Source organism: Solea senegalensis, unplaced genomic scaffold, assembly GCF_019176455.1.
Source record: "Solea senegalensis isolate Sse05_10M unplaced genomic scaffold, IFAPA_SoseM_1 scf7180000014784, whole genome shotgun sequence".
Lineage (NCBI taxonomy): Eukaryota > Metazoa > Chordata > Actinopteri > Pleuronectiformes > Soleidae > Solea > Solea senegalensis.
In genome coordinates, this window is record NW_025321127.1 from 13,871 (window position 1) to 40,539 (window position 26,669).

General features: G+C 41.2%; 2 protein-coding genes across 2 annotated transcripts; one reads left to right on the plus strand and one right to left on the minus strand.

Moving 5' to 3' along the window:
- Positions 1 to 716: 716 nt before the first annotated feature.
- LOC122761553 (potassium voltage-gated channel subfamily H member 5-like) lies at positions 717 to 17,336 on the plus strand. Its single transcript, XM_044016771.1, has 12 exons — positions 717 to 1,113; positions 2,053 to 2,176; positions 2,293 to 2,399; positions 2,482 to 2,610; positions 3,248 to 3,363; positions 4,072 to 4,464; positions 4,538 to 4,630; positions 5,636 to 6,065; positions 10,271 to 10,470; positions 12,118 to 12,370; positions 12,602 to 12,798; positions 14,761 to 17,336. Exons 1-12 carry the CDS (start codon positions 1,041 to 1,043, stop codon positions 15,838 to 15,840), a joined length of 3,195 nt encoding a protein of 1,064 aa, XP_043872706.1. The 5' UTR covers positions 717 to 1,040; the 3' UTR covers positions 15,841 to 17,336.
- A 1,375-nt stretch (positions 17,337 to 18,711) lies between these two features.
- LOC122761557 (disheveled-associated activator of morphogenesis 1-like) lies at positions 18,712 to 24,420 on the minus strand. The gene is made up of 8 exons (XM_044016774.1): positions 24,286 to 24,420; positions 23,497 to 23,585; positions 23,205 to 23,373; positions 22,890 to 22,997; positions 22,665 to 22,725; positions 22,400 to 22,531; positions 20,870 to 21,040; positions 18,712 to 20,139 (listed from the first exon to the last, which is right to left on the minus strand). The coding sequence occupies exons 1-8, from the start codon at positions 24,321 to 24,323 to the stop codon at positions 19,927 to 19,929; spliced, it is 981 nt and encodes a 326-aa protein (XP_043872709.1). The 5' UTR covers positions 24,324 to 24,420; the 3' UTR covers positions 18,712 to 19,926.
- Positions 24,421 to 26,669: the final 2,249 nt, after the last annotated feature.

Consider the following 26,669-nt stretch of genomic DNA (forward strand, 5'->3'; position numbering starts at 1 on the left):
ACATATAAGATGCAGTTTATGTCTGCAGCTGGTGCTTAGAGAAGTTTAAAGCAAACTCCCATTAAAGCAGGATGCAGGTTGTGCCAGGAAAGAACAAGTGAGGAACAGAAACATTGCTTTGTTCATTAAGAGGCTGTTAATACTTACACTACTGGATGTCTCCAAAGTCCATAAATATAGATTTATATATATGTATATATATATATATATATATATATATATATATATATATATATATATATATATATACACAGTGTAGTTCCTTTGTTGAATATGACTGACATGATTGAATATGAAGATCTTTAATATTTGAGGTGTGATTTTATTATGCTGCCCAATTCCGGAACCGGCAAGTACTACCCCCTACTGGACATAGAATGAATTACACACACATTTAAAAAAACAAAACAATAACCAATCCAAAGGATGTGTGCAGACTCTCTGTAAAACATCATAGAGAGCGATTGGTGGGATTATATGATTAAACTAGACTCTATACTAAAAAGGTGGTTTTAATATTAATCAATTTTGCAATGAAAAGAAAACTACACTCATTGGCCACTTTATTAGTTACACAGGACACATCTTCATTCTGATGCTCATTTATAACTTCTAAAGATCGTTCATTGAGCATTGAACAGAAATACCACAACAGTTCATTGAATGCAGGTTTAGGAAGCTGAACATTAAAAATGTCAGAAAAATACAGGAAAATCAGCAGAAAATCTTCAAAATAAAAGAAGCATCAGCAACATTATACATTATATTGATCAAATTGCCATAGGCATTATATACTGTGCAAAGATAACTGTTACACTTCACATTAGAATGAAAATAAAACCAGAACCTGACTTACACTCAAAAAAGTGGCACATTCAGAGAAGGAGGCTTTTATTTTTTAACCGGAACATACCCCGGATGATGCTGTGCACTTGACACGAGTGGACCAGGCTCTGCGCTCATCATCACACCCGACGAGGGAGAGTTACCGTCAGCATCATCACCGAGTGTGCACCGAGTGTGTGTCCCGATCCCTCATCATGCATGGGGGTAAGAGAGGACTGGTGGCTCCGCAGAACACTTTCCTGGAGAATATAGTCCGACGCTCGAGTGGTGAGTTTTATTTTTGAAAGAAAGACAACAAGATTAAGTGCATGTTTATTTTGAATCTTACTCCATTTATCTGTCACGCAGTGCTGGGATGATTAATTTAAGCTTTAATGTTCTTAATATCCTTGTTATTTCCTCTTTTTGTATATAACAACTTTAATCATGCTAATAATGTATATTATGTGCACTGATTAATTGTATATCATTAATTCCCAGGATTAAATCTGTATAATAGCCAATTTCCATTCTTCAAAAAAAACGAAAAAATGTTTTTTAGTAGCTGAAGCCTTTCTTTTTTATTATTATTTTAGTGGCTGTATATTATAATTTATTAATGGTGAGTCAGCTACACATTGTGGCATTTGCGTCTGTTTTATTAAGTAGTGTATTGTTCTGTGATATTTTAACTTGTCTCAGCAAAACAGGCAAAGGGGATTATTGGCCGATTCACTATGTATTCTCTTTTTATGGGAAGCAGCGGATTGTGTCCCCCATGAGAATGACCGTGTACACGCCAGCGACACTGACACCATTAACCTTCGTCATGTATTCAGAGCAGATTTGGTTTGTGAAATCAACCACTTAGTCCTACATTTGCAGATAAACATGCAGATGCTTGAATGCTGACAGCTTCGGCATCTCCCTGCTCTCTGGAGACTGCAGCGTCTGCAAACTGTTGGAAAAGCCGGAGAACTTTTGCAGCTTCTCATGTATATTTAAACAGCATTAGGAGTGAAACATCAACATTTTACCAACAACTATTTCTGCCCACTGACCCTTCTGATTACCTCTGTTCATTTAAATATTAATGGCTTCTCCTTTACATTATTGTTAAAACACACCTGCAGTACAGACACAAAAGGACTTAATTTGTCATAACACTTGCTCTCTCCCTCTCCAGGTAGAGACGTAGACAAATTTCTCTGTGCTCTTTTGCTGCAGAGACCAGTTTTCTGTTGGGAAATGCACAAATCGTGGAGTGGCCGGTTGTGTACAGCAACGATGGATTCTGCAAGCTGTCTGGTTACCACAGAGCTGAGGTCATGCACAGGAGCAGCACGTGCAAGTGAGACAGGGGGTTTTCTATTTTAATGACCCCTGCAAAGAACCATGGAATAAAAGTTAAGTAGCTGGAAAAATGTGTGACTAGTTCACAAACTTTTTTTCCCTCTTACTTTGCAGTTTCATGTACGGAGACCTGACTGATAAGAAGACCATAGACAAAATCAGACAAACCTTTGACAGCTATGAGTCCACTTTCTCTGAGGTGCTGCTCTATACGAAGAATAGTGAGTATCACTCTGCACTTTTCATCATTAAAGGCACGAGCAAACAGTCCTTGCACGTCTCAATTCTCGTCATTTCCTACAGGAACACCGATATGGCTTTACATGCAGGTGGCACCAATTAGGAACGAGAAAGACAAGGTGGTGCTGTTTCTCTGTACCTTCAGAGACATCACTCTGTTTAAACAGCCCATCGAAGATGAATCGGCGAAAGGTAAGAGACTCCAACTTACAAATGTCTGTAACATACATGAAATAAAAGACACGCAGAGCACATGCAGACGTTCACTGTCAGAAATATACTGCGTTTACACAGAGGAAATAAAGGAGATGTTACTGATGACAGTGGAAATATACACCATGAAGGATCTACGTGCCACTCAAACACATTATCTATGACTCGTGGGCAATTTGTGCTCATGAAAAGCACCTTAAAGTCTGGATTCTATATGTTTTCATGTTTTACCAGATAAAGTGAAAATATTCAGCCATTCAGTTTCTTATACAGTGTCAATACACTCCACAATCTAATCTAATCTAATCTAATCTAATACAAACTCACAAGGCAAACAATAGCTGAGATCATCACCACAATCTTACAATTTCCTCCTTAGTCCATAACTTACTTCCACAGAAGATTCCATCAAAAATATGCCCTTTACTTTTTGACTTATGCTGTTCACATGTAGACAAAGCTCTAAGTAGCTTGTAAAAGCATTGTTACATTTTAAACCCAAAGTATTTTTATACCAGTCATTTGTTTTTCCAGTGGTTCTACAGCTGTGCTGTTTATTGATACAATGGAAACAATGATGTCCTGTGTCATATTCTGTCCCTTCATGTATGAACAGGATGGACAAAGCTTGCCAGACTGACGCGGGTGCTGACCAACAACCGCAACCTGGTGCAGCAGTTGGCGCCAATAAGCAAGACCGAGGTCAGCCACAAGCCCTCCAGACTGGCTGAGGTGAGGCTAAAAGAAAATACCCCTGTCCTCTTAAATGTGTCAAGACTTTATAAAAACTTGTAATTTTTATTATTGCATTGCTGATTTTTCATTCAGCCTTTATTAAATAACAAATGAATTGAGTAAAATTGGGGCCACATGGTTGGTGTAGTGGTTGGCACTCTTGCCTTTGCAGCAAGAAGACCCAGTTTTTTGAGGACCTTTCTGAATGGAGTTTGTGTTTATGTTCACAGTCAAAAACATGCAGATTTGTGGATTAGACAAATTGGAAAATCTGAATTGACTATAGGTGTGAGTGTATGTGACCCTGTGATGGACTGGCGACCTGTCCAGTGTGTACCCTGCCTTTCCTCCTATGTCAGCTGGGATTGGCACCAGCGACCCCACAACCCTGTGGCAGAAGACGAATGCACGGATTAAGAAGTATTGTGATTATTGAATAGTTATCTCTTGGAAATGTCCACCTATTCAAACTGATTACATAAATGGCAGTGAAACTAGTCAGAAACGCTCCGGTCATAATTTAGTATTATTGTGAAATTGGTAATGATAGTGTGTCTTCTCTAAATTGTTGCCCCCCCCCCCACAAAAGAACTGGGGAACTCTGATCTAAAAGCATTGATGATACTCCTGGTGCAAGAATATTGTTCCTGGATACATTTCCATGCCTCTTTATTCCTGAATGCTCACGTTCCTTCTCAATGAAAGGCTCTGCAGCTGGGGTCAGACATTCTCCCGCAGTACAAACAAGAGGCGCCCAAGACTCCGCCGCACATCATCCTCCACTACTGCACCTTCAAGACCACCTGGGACTGGGTCATCCTCATTCTCACCTTCTACACCGCCATCATGGTGCCCTACAACGTCTCCTTCAAGACCAAGCAGAACAATCTGGCCTGGCTGGTGGTGGACAGCGTCGTGGACGTCATCTTCCTGATCGACATCGTGCTGAACTTTCACACCACCTTTGTTGGTCCTGCGGGAGAAGTCATTTCGGACGCCAAGCTGATACGGATGAACTACCTGAAGACGTGGTTCGTCATTGACCTGCTCTCCTGTCTGCCCTATGACATCATCAATGCTTTTGAGAATGTTGACGAGGTGAGTGGGCGTTACGACTGTCGCTGGTTTAATAAGTGATTTATTTTTTTACTCATACTTTTTATCTGTGAAGGACGTCATCACATCTGCATCTCCAGCGAGTCATCTGCGCGAGTCTTCCAATTTGCACAGAAATACCACACGGCTAGAAGACTCTGTTCTTCCAGTAAGAGGATGCATGTTTTTCTCTTTAAAGGAGCAGTTTATCATAGCGTTGCAACTAATGATTATTTTCCCGATTAATAATGTTCATCAGTGTTTGCCAAACCTGGAAATAATGATGTTCTCAAATGTCTTGTTTTGTCCATAAACCAAAATGATTTCTTGGTTATATGAAGTAGAGAAACCAGAAAATATTCACATTTAAGAAGCTGAAAAATCTGAAAACCTTTACATTTTAATTCTTTAAAAATTAATCAAATATCAAAATAGTTTCAATTGTTTTAGCCCTAGTTGATCATTTTTTAAATATGATCATGTCCTTTCTAATGTGAATATACTAACCATGTGTTTGTTAATGATTTGCTTTGATTTGGACTTGTTTTATTCAAACTTTATGAAAAATAAAATATATTGGCAACGAAATGTAACACAGTAGAACTGACAGCAAAATCTGTTTCAGTAAACAAAACAAAACATGAATCATTTAGTGTTAAAAGTGTGTAGGATGAACTAAGTAACTTTTCTTGTCCTTTTTCTCCGTTTTCTTTCTTTTTAAAGTCTTAATAGTCAGATTCTGAGAATCATCAACAAAGCAAACAAAAAAAGAAAAACAAAGTCCAAAAGTCCCTCACTGTACCAAATCAGGCTTTCTGCTCAAAGGAAACATAACTTCACTCTTACACTTACACTGAAAGCTCATTACTAATAATACACTTACATGGTACATGAGCAATAGAGCTAAATTATTTAAACATATAGACAATGTTGTCTTACTGCAGACTGGTGGTTTTCAAGTCTTTAAGATGATTTACCAGCCTCACATTTTTAATTTAGAAAACCAGGAACATTCCATAGGGTTTACATTGTTTTTCTTGCCACTATAAGTGTAAATTTATACAACAATTAGACTGCAGGAAGTAGCCGAGAGCCGCCAAGAACATAACACTAGTAATGTTGAAATATTCCTTTCATTAAGTTCCTGAATCTATAAGACTGTGTGGTTCTGCAGGGCCTCAGCAGCCTCTTCAGCTCCCTGAAGGTGATCCGCTTGCTCCGCCTGGGTCGCGTGGCCCGTAAGTTGGACCACTACCTGGAGTACGGAGCGGCCGTCCTGGTCCTGCTCGTGTGCGTGTTCGGTCTGGTGGCTCACTGGCTGGCCTGCATCTGGTACAGCATCGGCGACTACGAGGTCATCGACGAGGTCACCAACACCATTAAGACGGACAGCTGGCTCTACCAGCTGGCGCTGAGTATCGGGACCCCGTACCGCTACAACACCAGTGGCACCGGCCAGTGGGAAGGTGGACCCAACAAGGACACGCTGTACATCTCGTCTCTGTACTTCACCATGACCAGCCTCACCACCATTGGATTTGGCAACATCGCGCCAACCACTGATGGGGAGAAGATATTCTCCGTGGCCATGATGATGGTGGGCTGTACGTATACGCACGCGTCCCTTTTTTATTCCTAAACGCTTTGACACGTGTTAGCAGGGAAAGCTCAGGTGTTCCTGTGTTGAGTTCATGTAAGTCAGGACACGCTGAAGCCAAGTGGAACTCAGCCGTCATTAATTGGCTTATTTACACCTGCAGTTTTCCTGCTGTGTAAAGTTCCCCCATTTTGACCCATTCTGAAAGCTACATTGCCTTTTGTTTCAGCCGATTTGCCGTGTAAGGAAACAGCAAATGATCTTACATAACATTCTCAGTATCAGTGGGGTTTAATGGAGCAGTAAGTGGAGATAGTGAAAGGACAAACGCAGATCCCTTCCTGTGTTCTTCTCACAATCCCTTAACACAATAACATGTTGAAGGGATTTTACACTTACACATACTTAGGGATAGTATACTCCATCTTAAATGTTACACACTGGACCTATGATTTTAGCTTGGAAAGTCCAGCTGATGGGTCACCACAATATCACAACGGTGATAACATGAGGTGTGTGACTAATTGCCTATTGCCCTTGTCTATTGGCATAAACTCCCAGGTTTAAAAAGCTGTATGGTATTAAGTAGGGGTGGGAAACACAGGGTAACCTCACGATACGATGCACGATACATGTCCCACGATACCAATAATATCACGATACAACGATTCTGTGATCATCAGTATTTTGCAGGACATATCTGTCTAACCGAAGAAAACGAAACGTCTGTGAAAAGTTAAAAGTGCAGGAATTCTTGTATTTATTCACAACACAGAGAACAAAGTGCATTAAGTCTATGTGTTGAACGTGGATGGAGCATCTCTTAGCGTAGCTTTCTCCACCATTATCCCGCTGTAAAATCCCTCTTCATCAGCCAGGTAACTTTGATGCCAGGCGACTGGTACGTTAAAGTACTGGCAAGGACTAATTTATGAATTTAAATATCGACATTAGCCCTGGCGCATTGATTATCGTATTGCACGAAGAAGGACAAAGATATATCACCAAAAGCACATTTCAATCATTCTTCAACAGTGTGTTCGTCCTTTGTTTCGTTCATTCATTCATTCATTCCATGTCAGGAGCAGAAACAATCTGGATACATTCACTTGCATGCGAGACGAGAGCATGTGCTCCACAGCCCTGGTGGCTATGAAGCAGCTGCTGTGAAGCAACATATGGACCGAAAGGCTGAAGAGATCACCTTTAATAAGAACATGTAGAGTAGCTACTTCTTAATGATGCATGTGTGGTGTAGCAGACGTCGGCACAGTTACCGTCTTCACCCCGACCTTCATTATGTGCTTTTTTAAAAAGGTCCACTGTCTAAGGATTAATGAGATCTTACTGTAAGATGATAACAAACAGAGGACTCCTCACTTTTCCTCTTGCGCTAGGGAACTACGGTGGCCTTGACCGACCAAAAAGGATGTCCTCATTTGCATAGTAAGCTTTCACACTCTGGCTGATGTGGTCTTGTTTTTAGCAATTATACACATGAACAAACATACTTATTGGTTAGTATATTTGATTTCTGCTAATAAACCTTACCAAATATTAGACATTGGCAAATTGAAATTAGAATTGTAAAAACTTAAAGCAGCAAAAAAAATCTATATATAAATGTACACATGCATTGTGTATATTGTATGAAAGCATGTTTCTGCAAATTTCTATAGTAAATCAACACTGAAATTAGGCTTGAACGATTTTGAATAAAACTTTGAATTGTGATTATTTTGACCTAAATTGCGATACGATTGGCGATGTCAGTGGTTTGAGTCTGCTCTGTGACGTTGGTCATCATCTCTATCCAGAGTCTCGTCTATGAGTTCATTCACTGAAATGATGCAGCCCGTGCTCTGCCCTTTGATGGTTCATGCAGCGCTGGAGTGGGTAAAAATAAACCTTATTTAAATATACATTAATCGCAATGTAATATTATAAGATGTGTGGCTTTGATTTCAGACCTCGCAGCGCTGAGAACATGAACTCAGAAGTGATGCAGGGTTACAGCATGTTGTATAACACTATACATTCATAAAGGGACTCTTTATGGATACCTGTAATAGACATAGAAATGTCTCGTTGCCAACTCATTAAACCAACACATCTGTTAAATTTGCCATTTTTGTACAATATTGAATAGTTTAGATGAAAAAAACAAGTTCTGAACATATGTATGTATGGAAAGATTTAGAGATACTGTGTCCATAAATCCACATGTTGATGTTGTTCACATGTGATGATCTACCGTGAGTTGTCATTGAACAGTAAGGTTGTGAGTTTGCTAATTGACATGACAACTGGCCGTGACACTTGACCCCACATTGCTGCTTAGATATATAAATTGCATTGCACAATAATATAAGGGTTGCGGATCATACTGAATTTTATGTTTTTTTTCATTTTCCAATATGTGATCCAGCAGTTTTGCCAGTGTGACTATCGTATTGCTTTATACCTACTTAAATATATATACATTTACAGTGTTATCATTAGGGATGAGCAATGACAATATTGGTATCAGTAGTTATTGGCATAAAAATGTAGTGTTATGGTTATTTATTTTGCATAATTACTTCATTATTTTGTATAGTAAAATAATAAAGTAAAGTATTTTGTATGGCCAAAGGTTACACGTATATATCGGTATCGGTTATCGGCCCAAGCAATATCGCGCTCCACCTAGTTATTATAAGACTAACAGCTCCTTCAGAAGCAGAAATATCTGTTTCAGCAGCTGTTTCATCACTTACAGTAAGAGCTTCACCTTTAGTGTCACTGCCTCCACTGTCAGCCTTCGCTTACACGAACCCACAGCACGACTCGCCTTCATGCGCCAACCTTTGACCCACTCCTCTGAAACAGCATGTGAGCAGTGAGGGATACACAATGTGACAGCCGCGCTTCAAGGTTTGTGCTTCCCAAAGAAACACCCATTATTCTGGTGGCGTCTCCGTCTCAAAGATCACTCCGTCACACCAAAGTGTCCCGTTCTATTACGGCCGATAAATCCCCTGCTACAGATACAGTAGTTATGTGAGAGGAGGAAACGGCCGAGTTCGCCCGCAGGCCAGAGTGTAGTAAATGAACAATGAGCCATCACGTTAAAGTATCCTAACCTCTGTGATCCTGCTGTGAGGACCGGAGACGCCTCTTTCCTCTTGAGCGAGTAAAGCGTCATGATAAGCGATGCTGACTGACTCTTTGAGGTCAGTGCAGCGCTGCAGAGCACGACTCACGCTGAGGAAATGTACATTATGAATCATGGTATCGAGTCTCAGTCCACTCACTCACATGTGCTTATATACAGTGTGTGTTCGCTTTTAAGGAAAGCACACTGTCGACTGTAGTGCATGACACCGTCTTACAATCAAGTCTACAACAAGGTTTTTATAAACACCAAGTTTTCGTTCTTCTGATTTTAAAATTAAAGAGAAATTGATTGGCTTTTAATTGTCTAAACAATTAAGGAATTGTGAAAAAATGATGGTTTTAAATGCGTTACTTTACAAGTACGCATTATATGCGTTACTTGTAATATGCCAATAAGAATACTGTTGAGATACCAAGATTAACAAAATGAGATTACCATTATATTATTTACATATTACAAAATTATCAGCAAATCATTACCATATTGTAAATGGACTGTAATGTAAAGTGTTACTGGTTTATGCACAATGTTTGTTTTTTGGCGGCAACGGTGGCTCAGTGGTAGAGTGAGTCGTCTTTCAACTTGAAGGTTGGAGGTTGGATTCCCGGCTCTGCTAACCTACGTGCTGATGTGTTCTTGGCCAGCGTGTGAATGGAAGGAGGTTTGAGTGGTCATCAAGACTAGAAAAGCGCTATATAAATACCATTTACTGTTTTAAAGGGCTAAAAAATACTTAAAATTGATCATAAATCTTACATGACTACTATGTATGGTAAAAAAATATTAGGATATTTGGTTTGTTTTACAAACCAGTATTTTCTTTCATTATTGTTTTCAATATTCAGGTTGATCTTTAAAGTTAATCTCAAGCTCACATGATCCATTAAAAAGCTCCATACTTAATGTTATCATTCACCCGTCAATTAACCCAACAAATGTGAGCTTAAATAACGGAGTAGTATTTGTAATAGAGACCCTCTGTATGTCATATTCACGCCAGTACGCCGTACGTTTTTGGTAACCGCCGTTACTCCCTGTCCGTTGTCTTGCAGCGCTGCTGTACGCCACCATCTTTGGAAACGTCACCACCATCTTCCAGCAGATGTACACCAACACGAACCGCTACCACGAGATGCTCAACAACGTGCGCGACTTCCTCAAACTTTACCAGGTGCCCAAAGGCCTGAGCGAGCGAGTCATGGACTTCATCGTCTCCACGTGGGCCATGTCCAAGGGCATTGACACAGATAAGGTCAGTCATAGCCTCGTATTAATAGTTATTAGCGATAGTAGCAGTGGTCAAAAGGACAACTGGGATCCTCGTCCCTATCATTTCTAACAATCACGTGGTGTTCAGTGTCAGCGAGGAGCCAAAGGTCAAAGGTCAGAGACACCAGATTAAACGCACTCGTTGACACTCGCCGTGTTCATGGAAAATTTCGAGTCATTCTAGGTTAAGTAACGTCATTATGTTAAAACAACTGACTGCAGCTGGTGTTACTGCTGTGCTGAAGGCTTAAAGACATAATATGCAACATTTCTGCTCGTTCACACTGTTTCCAACACTCTTCAAATCCACAGAAATCCACAACCATCAGTGAGCAGAAGGACATATTCAGTACTGCTAGTTTACCAGTGTGTTGTCTTGTTTTCCCCCTTGATTTGATTGTGCGTGTTTGTCACTCATGGATGATGATTACTCACTGATGTTTGCTGTGTGTGTTCTAACGCTGACGCTGTTCCCATAAAGCACAAACACACAGGGGAACCAACTTATGAGCCAACGAGACAACAATCAACTATGATCCCACGCGTCATCAAACTCAAAAAAATTTTATTTGTTATTTGTCATAAATGTGTATTTAATAATACACTCATAGCCATAATTGCCGACCACTGGAACGACTCATGCCACATCAAGATATAGTAGCCATAGTAGTAGATTGTTTTTTCTTGTTTATTTGAAAATCAAAAGCACCACAAGTCACGTTACTTTTTCCTCTCTTTTTGTCTTTAAAAACGGGATTTTCTTTTTTTCTGGCCTCAAACATTTTTTCCCGCTGATTGTCTGTTTTTGTTGTACAGAAATCTGGATTGTTGTTAGTCATGTAGTTCAGCTTGATGCTGCCTTCACGTGCTCGGAAAGATGATACTTTGCATTTGTGAAGTCAGAACTACGAGTGCGTTACGTTCAAGTGTTACTTTGGTTATTGGAGCAAAATGAAAAATGGTTCACCCTCATCTGCTTCTTGGGTAAAATCAAAGAGTAGAAATGTCAGTTTTTTGTAACATGTTAAGTTTAAGTAGCTAAAACATTAACATTTTGTACACAATGAACAATAAGGGAATTATAATAATTAGAATAAAGGACAAATCTTGTCTTGAAATGTCAAAAGTTGTATTTTAATTGTGTTTTGAATTTATTTCAGTTGTTTTAGATGTATCTTAACGTCTCTTGTGAGCCTTGATGCCTTTTATCTACTGTTCTGTACAGCACTTTGGTCCACTGGTTGTTTTAAAGTGCTTTACAAATAAAGCCTCCATTTGGGAACTTGTGTATTATCAAAATTATCTCCCAATTTCCCACTGGAAATCACAACGTGAGGGGGGAACTGGCACGTCAGGAACTCGTGTTTACCATAAGTCAGGCCTCTGTTCGGTTGAAAATGTGTAAGCCTTACACTGTCAGATGATACTATATGGAAGATTATTTAAAGCTTTTGAAAACCTTTGTTGGGAATCATAAAACACTGCAGCCATTTTAATCTCTCACAAGGAAAATCCCCAGGTGCAAATAATCAAATGAATGATGGCTGAGTTCCATTTCGCTTCCTCAAAATGGAACACCTCGCCTTTACCACCGTCTCCACCCTGACGTTTCTGTCCTATCTCGTTCCAGGTCCTCTCCATTTGTCCCAAAGACATGCGCGCGGACATCTGCGTCCACCTGAACAGACAGGTGTTCAACGACCACCCGGCCTTCCGTCTGGCCAGCGACGGCTGTCTGCGCTCGCTCGCCGTGGAGTTCCAGACCACTCACTGTGCACCCGGTGACCTCATCTTCCACATCGGCGAGAGCGTCGACACCCTCTGCTTTGTCGTGTCGGGTTCACTGGAGGTTATCCAGGACGACGAGGTCATCGCAATATTAGGTAACGCATCGGAAAGTTGTGACAGCTTTTATCTGCGCCTGCCAGTAAAGATAGACGTGGAGCGAAGGTTTCTTGAGTGCATGACCTGACCTTCTTTCTAAAAGGACATCATTCAACTCTAAGAAAGATAATACTATGAGTATCAGTTCATCTCAATGAGCCATCACGTTAAAGTATCCTAACCTCTTCTCGACTCGGGCTCACTGACAAACGGGATCTTTTCTCATCCAGGTAAAGGCGACGTGTTTGGAGACGCATTCTGGAAAGAGAGCACACAGGCGCGCGCGTGCGCAAACGTTCGAGCACTGACCTACTGCGACCTGCACGTCATCAGGAGAGAAGCTCTGATGAGGGTGTTGGAGTTTTACACGGCATTCGCCAACTCCTTCTCCCGCAACCTCATACTCACCTGTAATCTGCGAAAACGGGTAAAAGTGACACTCACTTTTGTTATTATTCCGCCTCTGTTTGGTGTCAAGGGTCTGACTGAGGGAGCGTTTGTGTGTATACACCAGCAGTGCAGGGGTGGGCGGGGGCAAGAAGAATTTGTACTACAATGTTTTTGAGTAGAAGAATTAACTTCTGAATCTATCTGTGAGCACTTATGTTAATAGTTAACACAGTGCTGCTGCCTCTGTCTGACTGTCTGTCTGTCTGACTGTCTGTCTGTCTTGCCATAAAACAAACTACTTCCTGTGCGCAGTGAAGGGAATATTGTTGGGCAACAAAGTGAGACTCACAGAGAGAGAGAGAGAGAGAGAGAGGGAGAGTCATGTGGAGCTGAACTTATTTGACCGTGATTTTAATGCAACAAAACTAATTTGTTTGATATTTAAAAGTTACATACTACAGCTTTACAGGTTGTAAAGGGGGTAAATGTCAGTGTTTACGAAAACTGAATTATTTAAAACAAACATCCCAAAACACCTGAGGAGGTGAGCGATATCAAATAATCTGGGCTGGAATTTGTGGGGAAAAGTTTATAAAAATTCAACTAAAGACACAATATTTAATGCCAGTACAAGAAAACATATTTAAATCATGACAAATTAGCAAATGAATTGATTTGGAAATGTAAATTGGGACAGTTGATCTGTTAAAAGCTGCAGACGCAAAACACCAAAGACCAAAACTGAGACGTCACAGAATTTCAGTATAAACAAAATGTTTATACTGAGAGAGTATTTTCAGTCCAAATTAAGACCCTACTTAATATTTGATAGAGCTTTTTAATGCTATACATATTAATCCCATTAAGGCACTAAGATGTTCTGCGATGCAGCCTTGAGAGTAGGTTGCTCGTATATATATATATATATATATATTACTGTAATACTATCCTGTGGGAGCAACATTACATCAATTCTTAATGCATGTTTCCTTTAAAGTCAGTCTGGCACATGTGATTTGTTGTTTGCTCTGCGTTCTCAGATGAAACATTGCTGCTGCAGTAGATTCGAAACGAGCTTCTTTTATGGATTAAAACAAACACTTTTTTTATAGTATTGCTGTAGAGGAATATTCAAACTTTGTAATACAGACACACTAATACTGACATAATAACAAGTCTCTGCTTTATAATTACTCTATAGTTTTTAAAATAACGGTCTCGTGTGATGTCCTGTGACAGCGAAACACATTTAAGGCAAATTGTGGCCAAATGTTCAAATATTTATGGCTTTTACATAAAAGTGCATTAAATGAAAAGAAAGATATGAATTATTAACATGAGCAGCTTCAGACGTTGTTCATGCCTGTACAGGTTTGAGATTTAAACCCAAGCTCTTCTGTAATTCAGAAGTATCAAAATCAATGAAAATGAGCAAATATGATATTTCTTAGAAGGCGACTCATAGTGATTCAATCATTAATGTGTTCAACTGCAGACGTGACGCTGTTATAATGTTATATAGGTGAAAAACCTTTGGCTCTGCCTGTAGATGGAGGTTCTTACGAGGCGTGAAGGATCTGAGGAAAACATAATTGTTCCTTTCCGGACAAATTAACATTAGATGTTTTTGATATCAGGTTGAGCCTCAGTTCAAAAAGTTGAAAACACAAAGTCACAAAGCCACACGGTGAAGAGTTGTTTCCAAAACCTCTAATTGTTCGTCTCGTCAGTTCTTGATTACTGAGAGTAACAATGATTCTTAAAGTCCATGTGAGAGAGGAAAGTGAGATGCTGAGAAGCTGTGACAACGTTTCTGTTCTCTGTGTTCACAAAGCTCTATGATATTCCATTATTGCATTAAGAGTTTCCCCCGGTGCATTGCTGCATTTCAAGTCTTAAATATTTCATCGTACATAGCAGGACTTTATCGTTATCCTTGCTTCAAAGACACATTACATGTTTACATAGCATATTTATGTACATGTATATCCTCTTGCAGATAATCTTCAGAAAGATTGCCGACGTGAAGAGGGAGCAGGAGCGCCAGAGGAGCGAGGTGACCCTCTACATCCCTGACGACCACCCGGTGAGGAAGCTCTTCCACAGGTTCAGGCAGCAGAGAGACGCTCAGACACCAGCCGAGGATCATAACTGTGTGCAGGTGGAGCCGCAGCGCCACCACCACCACCACGCTGACTCAAACTCTTACACACAGTGTCAGACTGTGTCCTCTCAGGTTCAGGAGTTCAGCGCCGGTGCAGCAGGAGGAGGAGGAGGAGGAGGCGAAAAGTCAGAGCAGAGCTGCACACAAGAGGCAGAGGAGTCTTTATCGAGGCCTCACGCAGCAGATCCACTATGTGAGATTGTTGACAGCCCTGCAGAGGGCAGCGCTGCAGGTGGAGAGGTAGGTGTTGCCAGTCATGGCACCACCAGCAGCAGCAGCAGTAGAGGTTCTAGAGGCTGGGCCAAGTTTAGAAACAGCGCTTCTGCTGCTCCTGCACCTCCTGCTGTCCGCCAAGAACAGCAGACTCAGAAACCAGAGGAGTGGCCCAAAGGTTCTCAGTCTTCAGAGCAGTTAGGAGCTGCCAACAACTCAGAGGAAGGCGGAGAGATGGAGAAAACTGGAGGAGGCAACGGCGCAGGAGACCCAGGCGAAGAAACGAGTGCCTTGCACAAAACGGACTCCTGTGACAGCGGGATCACAAAAAGCGATCTGCGGCTTGACCGAGCCGGAGCCTCGAGGAACTCCTTTGAGAGGAGCCCGATGGAGAGGCATGTGTTCGAGCACAGCGACAGCGAGCTCTCTCTGAAGCAGGCTTTTCTCCAGCCGGTGTCTGAACAGGCGCTGCTGCAGGCGACGCTGCACGAAGCCAAGCAGGAGCTGAAAGGAGACATTCAGACCGTGAGCAGCCGGCTGTCGGTGCTCGAGTCTCAGGTGAGCGAGATCCTCAGGTTGCTGTCGATTAAAAGGAGACTCTCACTGCCGCCGACGTCGTCTCCAAAGCCGAGGTTCAAAGGACACGACTCAGTCGCGGCCTCCAGGTGTGTCACACTGAAAACAGATGACGGGCCCTTTTGACTAGTTACAAATGTGTACACTGGATATCCTTGTATGAAACTGATGCATGTCCTGCTGGACTCTGGCCTGCCAAAGAAACTTGCATTAAGCACATGCTGCATGCAGAAATCCCTTTCATGTCACCTTAGCACTGCAATAACCCAGGGATTTTTCTAACTCTTTGACTTCTCAGACACTTTTATGGTCATTTGTACGCAACATTTCATTAAAAGCAACACGAAGTCTGGGCAACATTTCCGGTCTGGACATTCTCGGGAGTTTGCCGTTTCCCTGGAGGATCCAGGTGAAGAGGTGACACCTGGCTGCAGGAACCAGGACACTCTCAAAGTCACACACTGGCTGTGGATTATCCAGACAATTTGCAGAGAGACTTATGTGGACATTAAAGCACTCCGCACACTACGGTTTTGTCTTTCACTCAGTGCATCGATTTGCAGCTCACACATCTATTTTGGTAGACATGCTCCCTGGTGGTCTAGTGGTTAGTATTCGGCCCTCTCACCGCCGCGGCCCGGCTTCGATTCCCAGTCAGGGAACTTACTTCGCTTAGCCCATGGCTAAGTGGAAAGGGAACTTGGCTTGTAACCAAAGGGTTGCGTGTTTGAGTCCTCACCAGGTCAAAAAAGCAAGGTACCCAACCCCCAATGGCGCCCGCTAATTCTAGGAGGGTTTCTAGTAGAGGATGGGTTAAATGCAGAGAAGGAATCTCCCCAGCACGACTCATTTAGTTATTGATTTTTACCCATTCACACTTGGGGGGTTAAGAATCAAACACCCCTGAACTTCTATTTGGAAGACGACCTGCTCGACCACTGACCCACGGCTGCACACATATGACGACTAACATCAGAGCGTTCACCTGACTTAACGTTCATAAAACCACGCGCTCATGAGCAGAAACAGCACTGGCGATCTTTCTCTGAGTCATTTGTCAGGTATGTAAATATGTGCCTTACAATATGGAGCCTCATGGAGTCAAAGAACATTGAATGAAAAACTGGAGGATCATGATTATGTTTTTTTTTGTCTCATTGTTGTTGTTTAATGATCTCCTTTGTTTAGGCTTCATTCCCATGCATGTTCAATAGGCATGCAATAATGTCATGATTTTGTCAAATGTCGATTCTCCTTAAACCTATATGAATATTTCCGCTCCTTCTTATATCTTCGCCTCTTGCTCAGGTATTTTTTCTGTCAGACTTTATATTTGGCTGCTCGTTAAGACGCGATTCATGTTTGAAACACACACTTCTATGCAAATCCCACTGAACTCAATGAACTACCAACACTTTTGTTGAGATAGAAACGGGCAAAGAGAGACGCAGTAGTGACCGTAAAGCCCTCATCGGTTAGGATGTAAAAGCATGTGACTGTCAGCTGATATATAGCAATATATTTATTTTAATATACGACCGTGCATGCATCCAACGAACCTGTCGACAATGACATTAATATTGAAACTGATGCCTGGTTCCAATCTGTTTTTTAATCTGTTGTTATGCAACATAAAAGTTGTTTATGTTTCCTGTTTGTGTCGGTTACAGTGAGCATGAACACGTGTTATGAGGCGTCACTGTTAGTAAAAACAATAATAAAAATGTTTTTTTTTCTTTTGTAACTGAGGAGAAAAACACAGCTCGGCCATAACAATTACTAAATACTCATTAAACAGAAGTAGAAAAAAGGCACCTGGACACTCAGTCTGTACAAAAATCTCTTGTTAATGCAAACTTTCATTCATCAAGTCAGATGATTTTGAACTCTTGTTGCTGTTTATGTTTTAAATCAGGGTCTCTGATTGGAAGCTTTGATTAAACTTGGTTTGTTTTTTGCACAGACGGAGCATGTAGATGCTTTTCTTCGACCACAGTGAAGTGCTTCTTTTAAATTCATATCAAAAAGCACAATATTTTCCCCCAATAACTTCCATGTCATGTGACACACTAAATTCCACCAAAGTTGTAGTAGCATCCAACACAGAGTATATATGTATCTATATATATAGATACATATACATACATATATACATATATATGTACATATATATATAAACATATATATATATACATATATGGAAAGGTCCCAGACTTACTTGCAAAGAACATTTTATTGATCGATTATTAACTTTAACTGCACAGAACTCTGTGAGTAACAAGTGCAATGTTGCGTCACAGAATCACCTCACATGAATCTATGCTGGACCAGGCTGCAATTGACGTTAGTAGTTATTGGTTCTGTTTATTCCGTTGTTATAATGGAATAAAGGTAACATTTAAATCTAAAACTATTCCCTAATTAAATAACAGTAACCAAACTTTATTATGTATTTATTGTATTTTAGACTTTTTAAGACCCTTTTTTTGAATGACTTCCCACATGGCAGTTAAAAAAGCAATGCATCTTCACAGATATTATCAAATATGCATAGGGACAGGCACAGTAGAAGCACAATTTGATTCTGTACTAATATTGGTTTTAGTACTAATTAGTTCTTATCAGTAACAATGACGAGAGTTGTGATCTGAATCTGGTCTAAAATTCTGCTGGAAATTCAGAATATTATGAGCTGTGACTCAAAAATGACCATGTAATCAAACACATTATTCTTCAGTCAGTTTTTTTTTTAATTTATTAATTGAAATTTAACTGTATTATCAATAATGAAAATTTGAGGATGAGGTATATCAAGGTAGGAGTTCTATGTAGTAGAAGATTCTGACCACTAGATGGAGCTATGAGCCTTGTTTGCTGTGAGAGCTTTGGAAGTTGGACAGTTAAAAAAATACAGGAAGATTGTTCTGTCCTTTATTTTTTCTTTATTTATTCCTATTCACACTTGTGGTGGTGAATATCAACACAAACACTCAAAAATTGTATTCTCCCATTTATTTTTATCAGGTCATTGTACAAGGAAAAGGCGATATTTAAATTATAAAAGTTCAGTGAAGGGTCTGACGCTGTGTGGACTCACACACGCACACGTTTTAATGCGTTGTGAATTCAGCCAGCACTCAGGAAACATGTTTCATCTATTCAAACACAAACAATAAAGAGGGGACACTCCCTTCAGAGGGGCAAACAGGTATATTGCATTGATTGGGTATGGTTTTAATGGCATTAAGCATAGTAAATATGAATTCATATGTGCGTGTATAACAAGCACACGACCTTATATATAGATATATATGTCATTTATGAGACGAGTGTCCACACTTGTTGAGAAATTGCAGATTAGGCCCAGGCCCATGAGAGTACCCACTCAACAATTGAAATCAACAGAGTTAAGGCCAGCTCTTAACAAGAAACAAAAAAAAAAAGGACAATTCAAATAAAACATACAGATTTATAAATGCTGCATGGCTGCACCTCTGCTTCTGCATCGCTTGCTGTCAAAACTACATCTGGTTCAGGATGCAGCGTCCACGCTGCGAGAGAGAGCGTCAGGAGGAAGTTCAGATTCAGTCTTTCTACAAAAATGTTCACGTCACTTGAACACAGACGCGTGAACGCAGCCGCTCTCTCAATCTATGAAATACAGTCTGTACAAAATGGCCCCTTGTGTTTTCAACGGAATCGTCTTCCTGTTTGGATCGAGCATCAAGTCCTGAAGGAGTCTAAGAGCTGCACAATGAGCTCGGTGCATAACAATCGGACGTACAAAAACAAACTAAAGAAGAAGAAGCGCAGAACGCGTCCTGTCAAAAGACCATGACCATCATTTACACCTGAAACAAATCACGACATCTTGATCCTGCTTAACAACCTCTTAGAAACATTTCATTTCGACCAGCACGACCCCACAGCAGGAATTATAGGATTATTTGGTCGTTAATGACAGTTTTTGGCTTCTGCTTTGCTTAACGTCATAATCTAAGAAGATGAAAGGTCCAAATGTGTTGTGCTATGTGTGTGGCTCTGCTGCGGTGATGCAAGGCCAAGGTTCATTCAGGCGGAGCTGGTGCGGGAGTGAAGGAGGAGGAGGAGGAGGAGGAATGTGGATGTCACTTTGACCCAGAGTGAAGCTATAGATGAGCAGGGCTGAGGAGGGGGTTGAGTGAAACAGGGACAATGAGCTCAATCCCGGCTTTAGAAGTTGAGCTTTGTGACCGGTCGCTCTCTACTCGAGTCTGTGCTCTGGTTGTTGATGCGCTTGCGGTTGCGCTTCATCTTGGATAAGTCCTTGTCGAAGACTTCACCGGATCGCAGCGCGGAGACCAAGTCGTCGAACTCGCCACCGTCGTCCTCCCCGTTCGCCTTTGCTTTCCGGGCCTTTCTTTCCCGCTCTCTCTGTTCTTTGAGCTGTTGACAGAATGAAAAAAAAGGGACAAATTTACACAAATGAAAGTCTGAATAAATAACTTCTGTTGCTGTATGAGATGTGGGATATACTTCAATATCCCCAAGGGGATGAAAACAGTACCTATCTATCTATAATGGTGATCAGCTGTTTGGAATAAACTTTCAAAGGGCTGCATGGTAAACCTCCAGAAAGCGTTTTTAAAAATGGCAAAAACTGTGAGAATTTATATTTCAATGGGAACTTCTACAGCTCATTTTCTCTGCTGTTCCCCTTCACATCAAAACAACACATAAATCATGTTCCACTTCTCTCCAAACAGGCAGCAGGCTGAACAGTCTGGTACTGTCTGTGCCAAACTGACTCTGCATGAGCGCCTGATACACATACACTTCAAAAAACCCACACTACCCCTTTACAGAGAGGAAGAGATGCTGCAAAATTGACCAATTAACTTATTTAATGCTAAGCTAATAGCAGCAGCTTCCTGTTTGCTGTACAATCATGACAAAAAACAGTAAATATGATTATTATTTACACAAAATATTAAACTAACGTTTCGCGTGAGTGACGTTTTACAGCAACACAAACAGGTGATATTGTCGCAGTGTATGAACTGATTATTGGACATTTCAGAATCTTCTATGACACCTGATGTGTTCAGAAGTGTTTGGTTACAGTCAAGGTCTCTTTGTTTTGCCTAGAATCGTACGAAAACAGCAGATCACAAACCTGGGCCTCCAGCTTTGCCCTGCGCTCCTCCTCTTCTTTGCGTTTGCGCATGTTCTCGTTCTCCTGCTGAGCCTCGGCGAACGACTGCAGGAACTGGTCAAAGATGCCGAAGAACTCATCTGGTTGCATCTTACTGGCATCTTCACCAAAGTGCTTTACTGCCCTGAGGAACTGTGGCACCAAAGGGAGGGAGGGAGGGTGGGTGGGTGGGTGAGCACACACAGGGAGGGACGCAGGGGATCAGATTTACAGCGGCACACAGTAGAGCCACGTTTCACTCCATCTTTAACTGTTTTCCAGGAGACTCATTAGGTCCCAGCTCTTTGAAATCAGAGCAGTAGTCGAGCTTTGAAGCCCATGTTAACACAGATATGACCAGCTCGTGATTATAGCCGAGGCCCCGAGACTGGAGCCAGAGCTCAAATTAAGGCAGCGTGTTTGTTGGTTACTCTTCACAGCAAGTTAAAAAAAGAAAGAAAAAAAGGACAACATCCAGATGTGAGTTCATGCTGAGAACATATACCTTCAAAGAGACACGCGTGTTAACTGATGTCAGTGACACGGAAACCACCAGGTGGAACAAACATGCAGGTTAGTTATTTGTCATCACTTTGTGAATGTTTTTTTTTTTCTCCATAGGATGATGATTTCAGAAATGTGTCTCGTAGGTTTTTATTGCATGAACACACACACACACACACACAACCACCAAATACAAGAAGGTGTTTAGAGGGTCAGCAAAGTATCTCTGGTTCCCAATCATGAGTACAGATGACCACTGTAAACACGCTCAAATATTTAACTAGGGGACACTGTAAATGATTCACAGAGACTAATGGTTGCCATGTGACCAGCTCAGCACTGGGGTCAGTGTCACATGCTCACATTATGGTGCAAAATAACATGTTCCAGATAGAACCCCCTTCCTGCCACACACCAATAAAAGCAGACAGACTCATAAATCTGAATTCAGCGTGTCAAAATGTCCACAAGAAGGTGAACGGGCTCAGATTTCCTGCAGTAAAAGGACAATTTGACCATCTGCAAATCTGAGTTTGGTATTGCGCTTAATGTTAGCTGAGGGGAAAGTGCTCGCTCTGTTGGCGGGGAGCGATTTTCTCAAGCACTACACATGCTTAAATTTGATTCACAAAGCATTCGTAAAATGACATGTTAACTTAGTGGGCAGGTGTGATCAAAGCCCCGGTGACACGGTGAGCACAATGTGCATAAAATGCAGAACAGAGTTGTGTGAAACGATTCCCAGACTGCTGCCTCTGTTTCTGGTTTTCACTCTTTAAACTGTGCAAAGGACAATAAGCAGTGTGACCAATAAAGCGTCAGTGGCGCTACAGCAGGAAGCCAAAACCCTTCACTCCCGCTGTTAGCTTTCCTAGAAAGGTGACTGATGAGGTCAACAAGGCGCGCAGAAACAGCTGCGTGTTGAGGAAATGGGACGCAAGCTTTCATCGTCCGTGCTCGGGGTTAGGGGCTGCTTTCCTTTTTTAAAAGTTTTAAAAACGGACTTACCAGCTCTTTGGCCTCAGTGAGAGAGTCCTCCACGTCGGAGAAGCTGAAGCTGGCCACAGTGATGAACTGACTCACCACAGACACAAATTTGTCGCCCAGCTCCTGCGGTCGCTTCTTCTGGTATTCCAGCTCCTACGTGAGGGTGAGAATCAACAAGCAGGGGAATTGAGGGAGCGCTAGAGCCAGATCTGCGCCTAATACTGCACAACTGCAAGACCAATAAGAAAACGTGTTCCGTGTTATTTAATAAACGTTTGGAACTCACGCTCTCGACGCTTTTCAAGCCGCTGCGCAGGGTGCCAATGTCTTTTTCCAGTTCTGTCATGCTGCAAACACAGAGGGGAAGGTGAACACACGCTTTTATGGTTCAAACGATGTCACCTGCAGAGCAAGTGAGGCCCAGGAGGAGCAGTTTTATTTTACACTTTCATTTCTCCTTCTAATAAGCACACTGCTCAGTCAGATGGCTATTCTTCATTGCTTCACCTACTTGACTTTGGCTGCTTCTGAGATGCTCTGCAGGTCGTTCTGGAACATCAGGACTTTGGGATATTTCTTCTCCAGAATAGTAATCATGTAGTGCAGTAGAGTGATGTTTCTGCAGAAACAAAAAAAAAACCTCTTAACTGGACTGAACGTGTCAAGTGTACAATATATTGCTTTTATTATGCGGCTTCAGATACAAATAACCACATGGAGGTTTGTAAATATCACACTCTCAGTTCCAGATGCGTTCCAGGTTTATAATTCATACGTTTAATGCCTGCAAAAGTCTCAACGCTACGACTGAGAGGGCGCTTCTTACTTGTCGATACTGGACTTGGTGTCGGCGATCTTGTTGAGTGAAGACATCTTGAAGCCGTAAGCGTTTCCTCTCTGACCCTTGTTCATGTAGTTTCCAAAGGCCAGCACCACCTCCAACAGCTGCTTCAGGTTTCTGCTGTGCAAGATCTCCTTACATGCCTTTGTCAGAGCTAAAACACACAGAAAGCTGCTGTTAATAATGGCTCTCATCAAGTATTTGCATATTTTTATGTTTGAAAAGACGAAAGTACCAAACATTTTAAAAGAAAAATGAAGATATAGACTATTCCCACCTTCAACTTTGGGTTTAATCTCAGCTATCCTCTCTGCAAACTTCTTCTTGATGTACAAAGACTGCAGCCGCTGCTGGTAGTGGTTTATTCTGGACAGGAGATGGAAAATGTGTGTCAGGGAGAACAAGAATAGACATAAATACAAATTATAAACAGGGAAATCCACAAATTTAGACCCAAAAAAAGCCACAAATATGAACACTGTGCCCGAGCAGAGTGAAACAAGTTGCCTCGACGCTACCTAAAAGGCACATACAAAGGTTTTGTTGTAGCAATGAATCTTATTTTTTTGGCAGCGTTTCATGATTTTCAGCGTGCATGGCAACTAATGAATATCACAGTGACATGTGTCCACCAGCCCTTTCTCTCTCTCTCACTCTCTCTCACACACAACAAAAGTAAATTATTAAACATAAAACAACTTAAGTGTATTTATACTATCAGTGTAATGTGGGAAAGTCTTTCATGTTGGGGCTGGTATTAGTGTATTTACGCACTTAGTGGCCGACTGTGACATGTTCCCTCTGTTCTTTTTATCTCGTGGGACTTTTTGTTGACAAAACTGCACGTCAAGCGCTGTAATTACATTACTGATTTTATTTATTCACAAACACAATTTGGAAAGAGTGATTTTCAGAAATCCCCATTGTTCCCAGCCAAGTAAAAAAAAAAAAAACCCATGTGTCATTTACTTAATCTGCTGTGACTAAGAGGAAACACTGGTTGTTGTGTGTAAAGCTACGTCTGCAGTGAAGCTGCTGTGTGTGAGATCGCTTCCAGTTACGATACCTGCTCATCTCGTAGAGGAAACGGTCGGGTTTTGCCATTCTGTCGAGCTCGTGTTTGTGCTCCTCCAGCAGATCGACGTCGCTCTTCTCCGGGACAAACTTCAGCAGCTGATGGAACAAGAACAAAAACGTCTAAACACATTCGTCTCCAATTCCTCTGCACTTGTTTTGGTTAGGAACAGTGGAAGGAATTCATCAGGATGGCGTCTCAATCTGTTTCAATAATTTTTCATATTGCAACTGGTCTGAATCTCTGCTAACATGCTACTAGACACTTCAATGAAAAAAAAAAATCCCTGTACCAAACATCCAATAAACAGATTTATGACAAAATCAATGTGAACTGGTATGCAGTCCTTTGAAAAACATAATGAAAACAGTCTGTAAGGACTAAACATTTCTCCTACTTTAAGAGCAGTGTCTGCTTTCATCCTTGTGTTTTTAACCTTTACGTTTTTAACCATCATTGTGTTTGTAACCTTTAAGATTACATCCTTACATACACAGTTACATAACATGGTTACTATAAACATTCAGGGTCAGAATCAGAGTCCACAATACTTTATTTATCACTGGGCCGGCACGCTCCAAAGGTCTGCTTTCTATTCAAAGAGTTCAAAATGACACAATACTGGATTTGAAAAGGGCCCAGTGCAATGAGTCTACATTTAACATGGTCACGATGACAATGCTAATGTTAGTAAGGATGACGTTTACCATGGTCGGCATGTTGGTCCAGGATTTGAACAGTAACTGCAGAGTGATGGGAAGGTCATTTGTTTTATAGGTCTTTGGTCAAAAGTACGCTTTTAAATGTGACCTATGATATAATTATGAAAAAGTCATGGATTCATTTAAGTCATTATAACGAATTATCTGAGAACTGAGGCTGTTTGTAAAAAAAAGAAAGAAAAAAAAAAGTCTTTTGTTTCCAGCTTTAGTGCTTTGCACCTTCAGGCAACTGTAATGGCCCCCGGACAAGAGGGACGTGCTGAACTCATTATGGACTAAATCAGCTATTAGGTTTGTACAGGGATAGAGTTTTGTTCATATCAAAGGCTTCATTTTGCTTGTAATAAAAGGTTTAATATTTCATTTTCATAGATCTGCACACTCGACACTCATATGCTGCCATGTGCTGTCTCTCACCATGTGCTAACTTTGTGGGCAGCACTGTTGGGGGTAGCGGCACCAACGGACGCTGTGGAGGTCTTGGTCAGGAGGAGTTGGGTAGTCATTATTTTGTTGCCATGGAAAATATGTGTCACACACACACACAGTTTTAACGAGGCTGTACGGCTCTGTAAGCCGAGTGAGCTACAGTAACTGGGCCAGATAGCTGCACTGCTCTATAGCCTCTTAACAAATGTCCTGACAACAAAAAACACTGGCTGTTCATAATATATATGTGTATATATATATATATATATATATATATATATATACATACATACATACACATATATATATATATATATATATATATATAACTATCTCTAGCATACATACATATATATATATATATCACATAGCAACCATCACTCATATACACATATATATATATATATATATATATATATATATATATACATACATATGTGTATATACATGTATATGTATATATGTATGTATATAGAAGGATCAAATATTGACTCCATTGTGTTCACATGGAGGCTACTTAGATGTAGAAAGATGGTTGTTAACACAGCATGCTGTGTTCAAGAACACCCTCCATTCTCCCACCACCTGAGTTGTGATATTTCCCTAAAGCAGCAATTATCACAAGATTAACAAGTTCATGCTGCTACAACAGGATGCTGTGAGAATGAATGTTGGTACCAAGAGGATCTGGCTGCTTGCCATCGCTGAAGGTGACAGAAATCTTGCCGATCTTGCACGATGGTGGAGGGGGGGTGGGGAGGGATGGACAGAGTTGACTGGATGGAGCTTATGAATATGAAAGTCACTGCTGTTTGGGCCACCCTGCCCTCACTCACTGCCCCAGTCCACCAGATCAGCTTTACTCAGCAGTTTCCTTTCTGGTGGGAAACAGAGGCGAGGCAGCAGGCAGCTGAAAGCAACCTAAGCGAGCACGTGACCAAAGCCCCCGCTGTCCTGACGCTAATTATCGATCGGATGATTAAGGCAGATGAAGAGATTTTTTTTTTTTTTGTAAAGTGAGAGCTGTGATTGTGCATCTCAAAGTTGTCCAGAGAGACCCGCTGAAAGATCAATACTTTCAATCACGCCAGAGAGCTCCTCTGTCAGTCACACTGAGTAAGGTGATTACAATTGAGTCTTAAGACAATGAAGAACTTCATGGGGCTTCCTCAGGCACAATCACTCTCCTCGCAGGGAGTGTAATGGACTCAGACCTGCTAAATA

Excerpts from the sequence above, each read along its gene's own strand:
- LOC122761557 (XM_044016774.1), bottom strand. The coding sequence starts at position 24,323 with ATGGCAAAACCCGACCGTTTCCTCTACGAGATGAGCAG. Across the intron at positions 22,998-23,204 it reads ACCAAGTCCAGTATCGACAA|AAACATCACTCTACTGCACT; the intron begins GTAAGAAGCGCC and ends TTGTTTCTGCAG. Across the intron at positions 22,532-22,664 it reads GCTTGAAAAGCGTCGAGAGC|GAGCTGGAATACCAGAAGAA; the intron begins GTGAGTTCCAAA and ends ACCCTCACGTAG.
- LOC122761553 (XM_044016771.1), top strand. The coding sequence starts at position 1,041 with ATGCATGGGGGTAAGAGAGGACTGGTGGCTCCGCAGAACACTTTCCTG. Across the intron at positions 6,066-10,270 it reads GGCCATGATGATGGTGGGCT|CGCTGCTGTACGCCACCATC; the intron begins GTACGTATACGC and ends GTTGTCTTGCAG. Across the intron at positions 12,799-14,760 it reads CCTGTAATCTGCGAAAACGG|ATAATCTTCAGAAAGATTGC; the intron begins GTAAAAGTGACA and ends ATCCTCTTGCAG.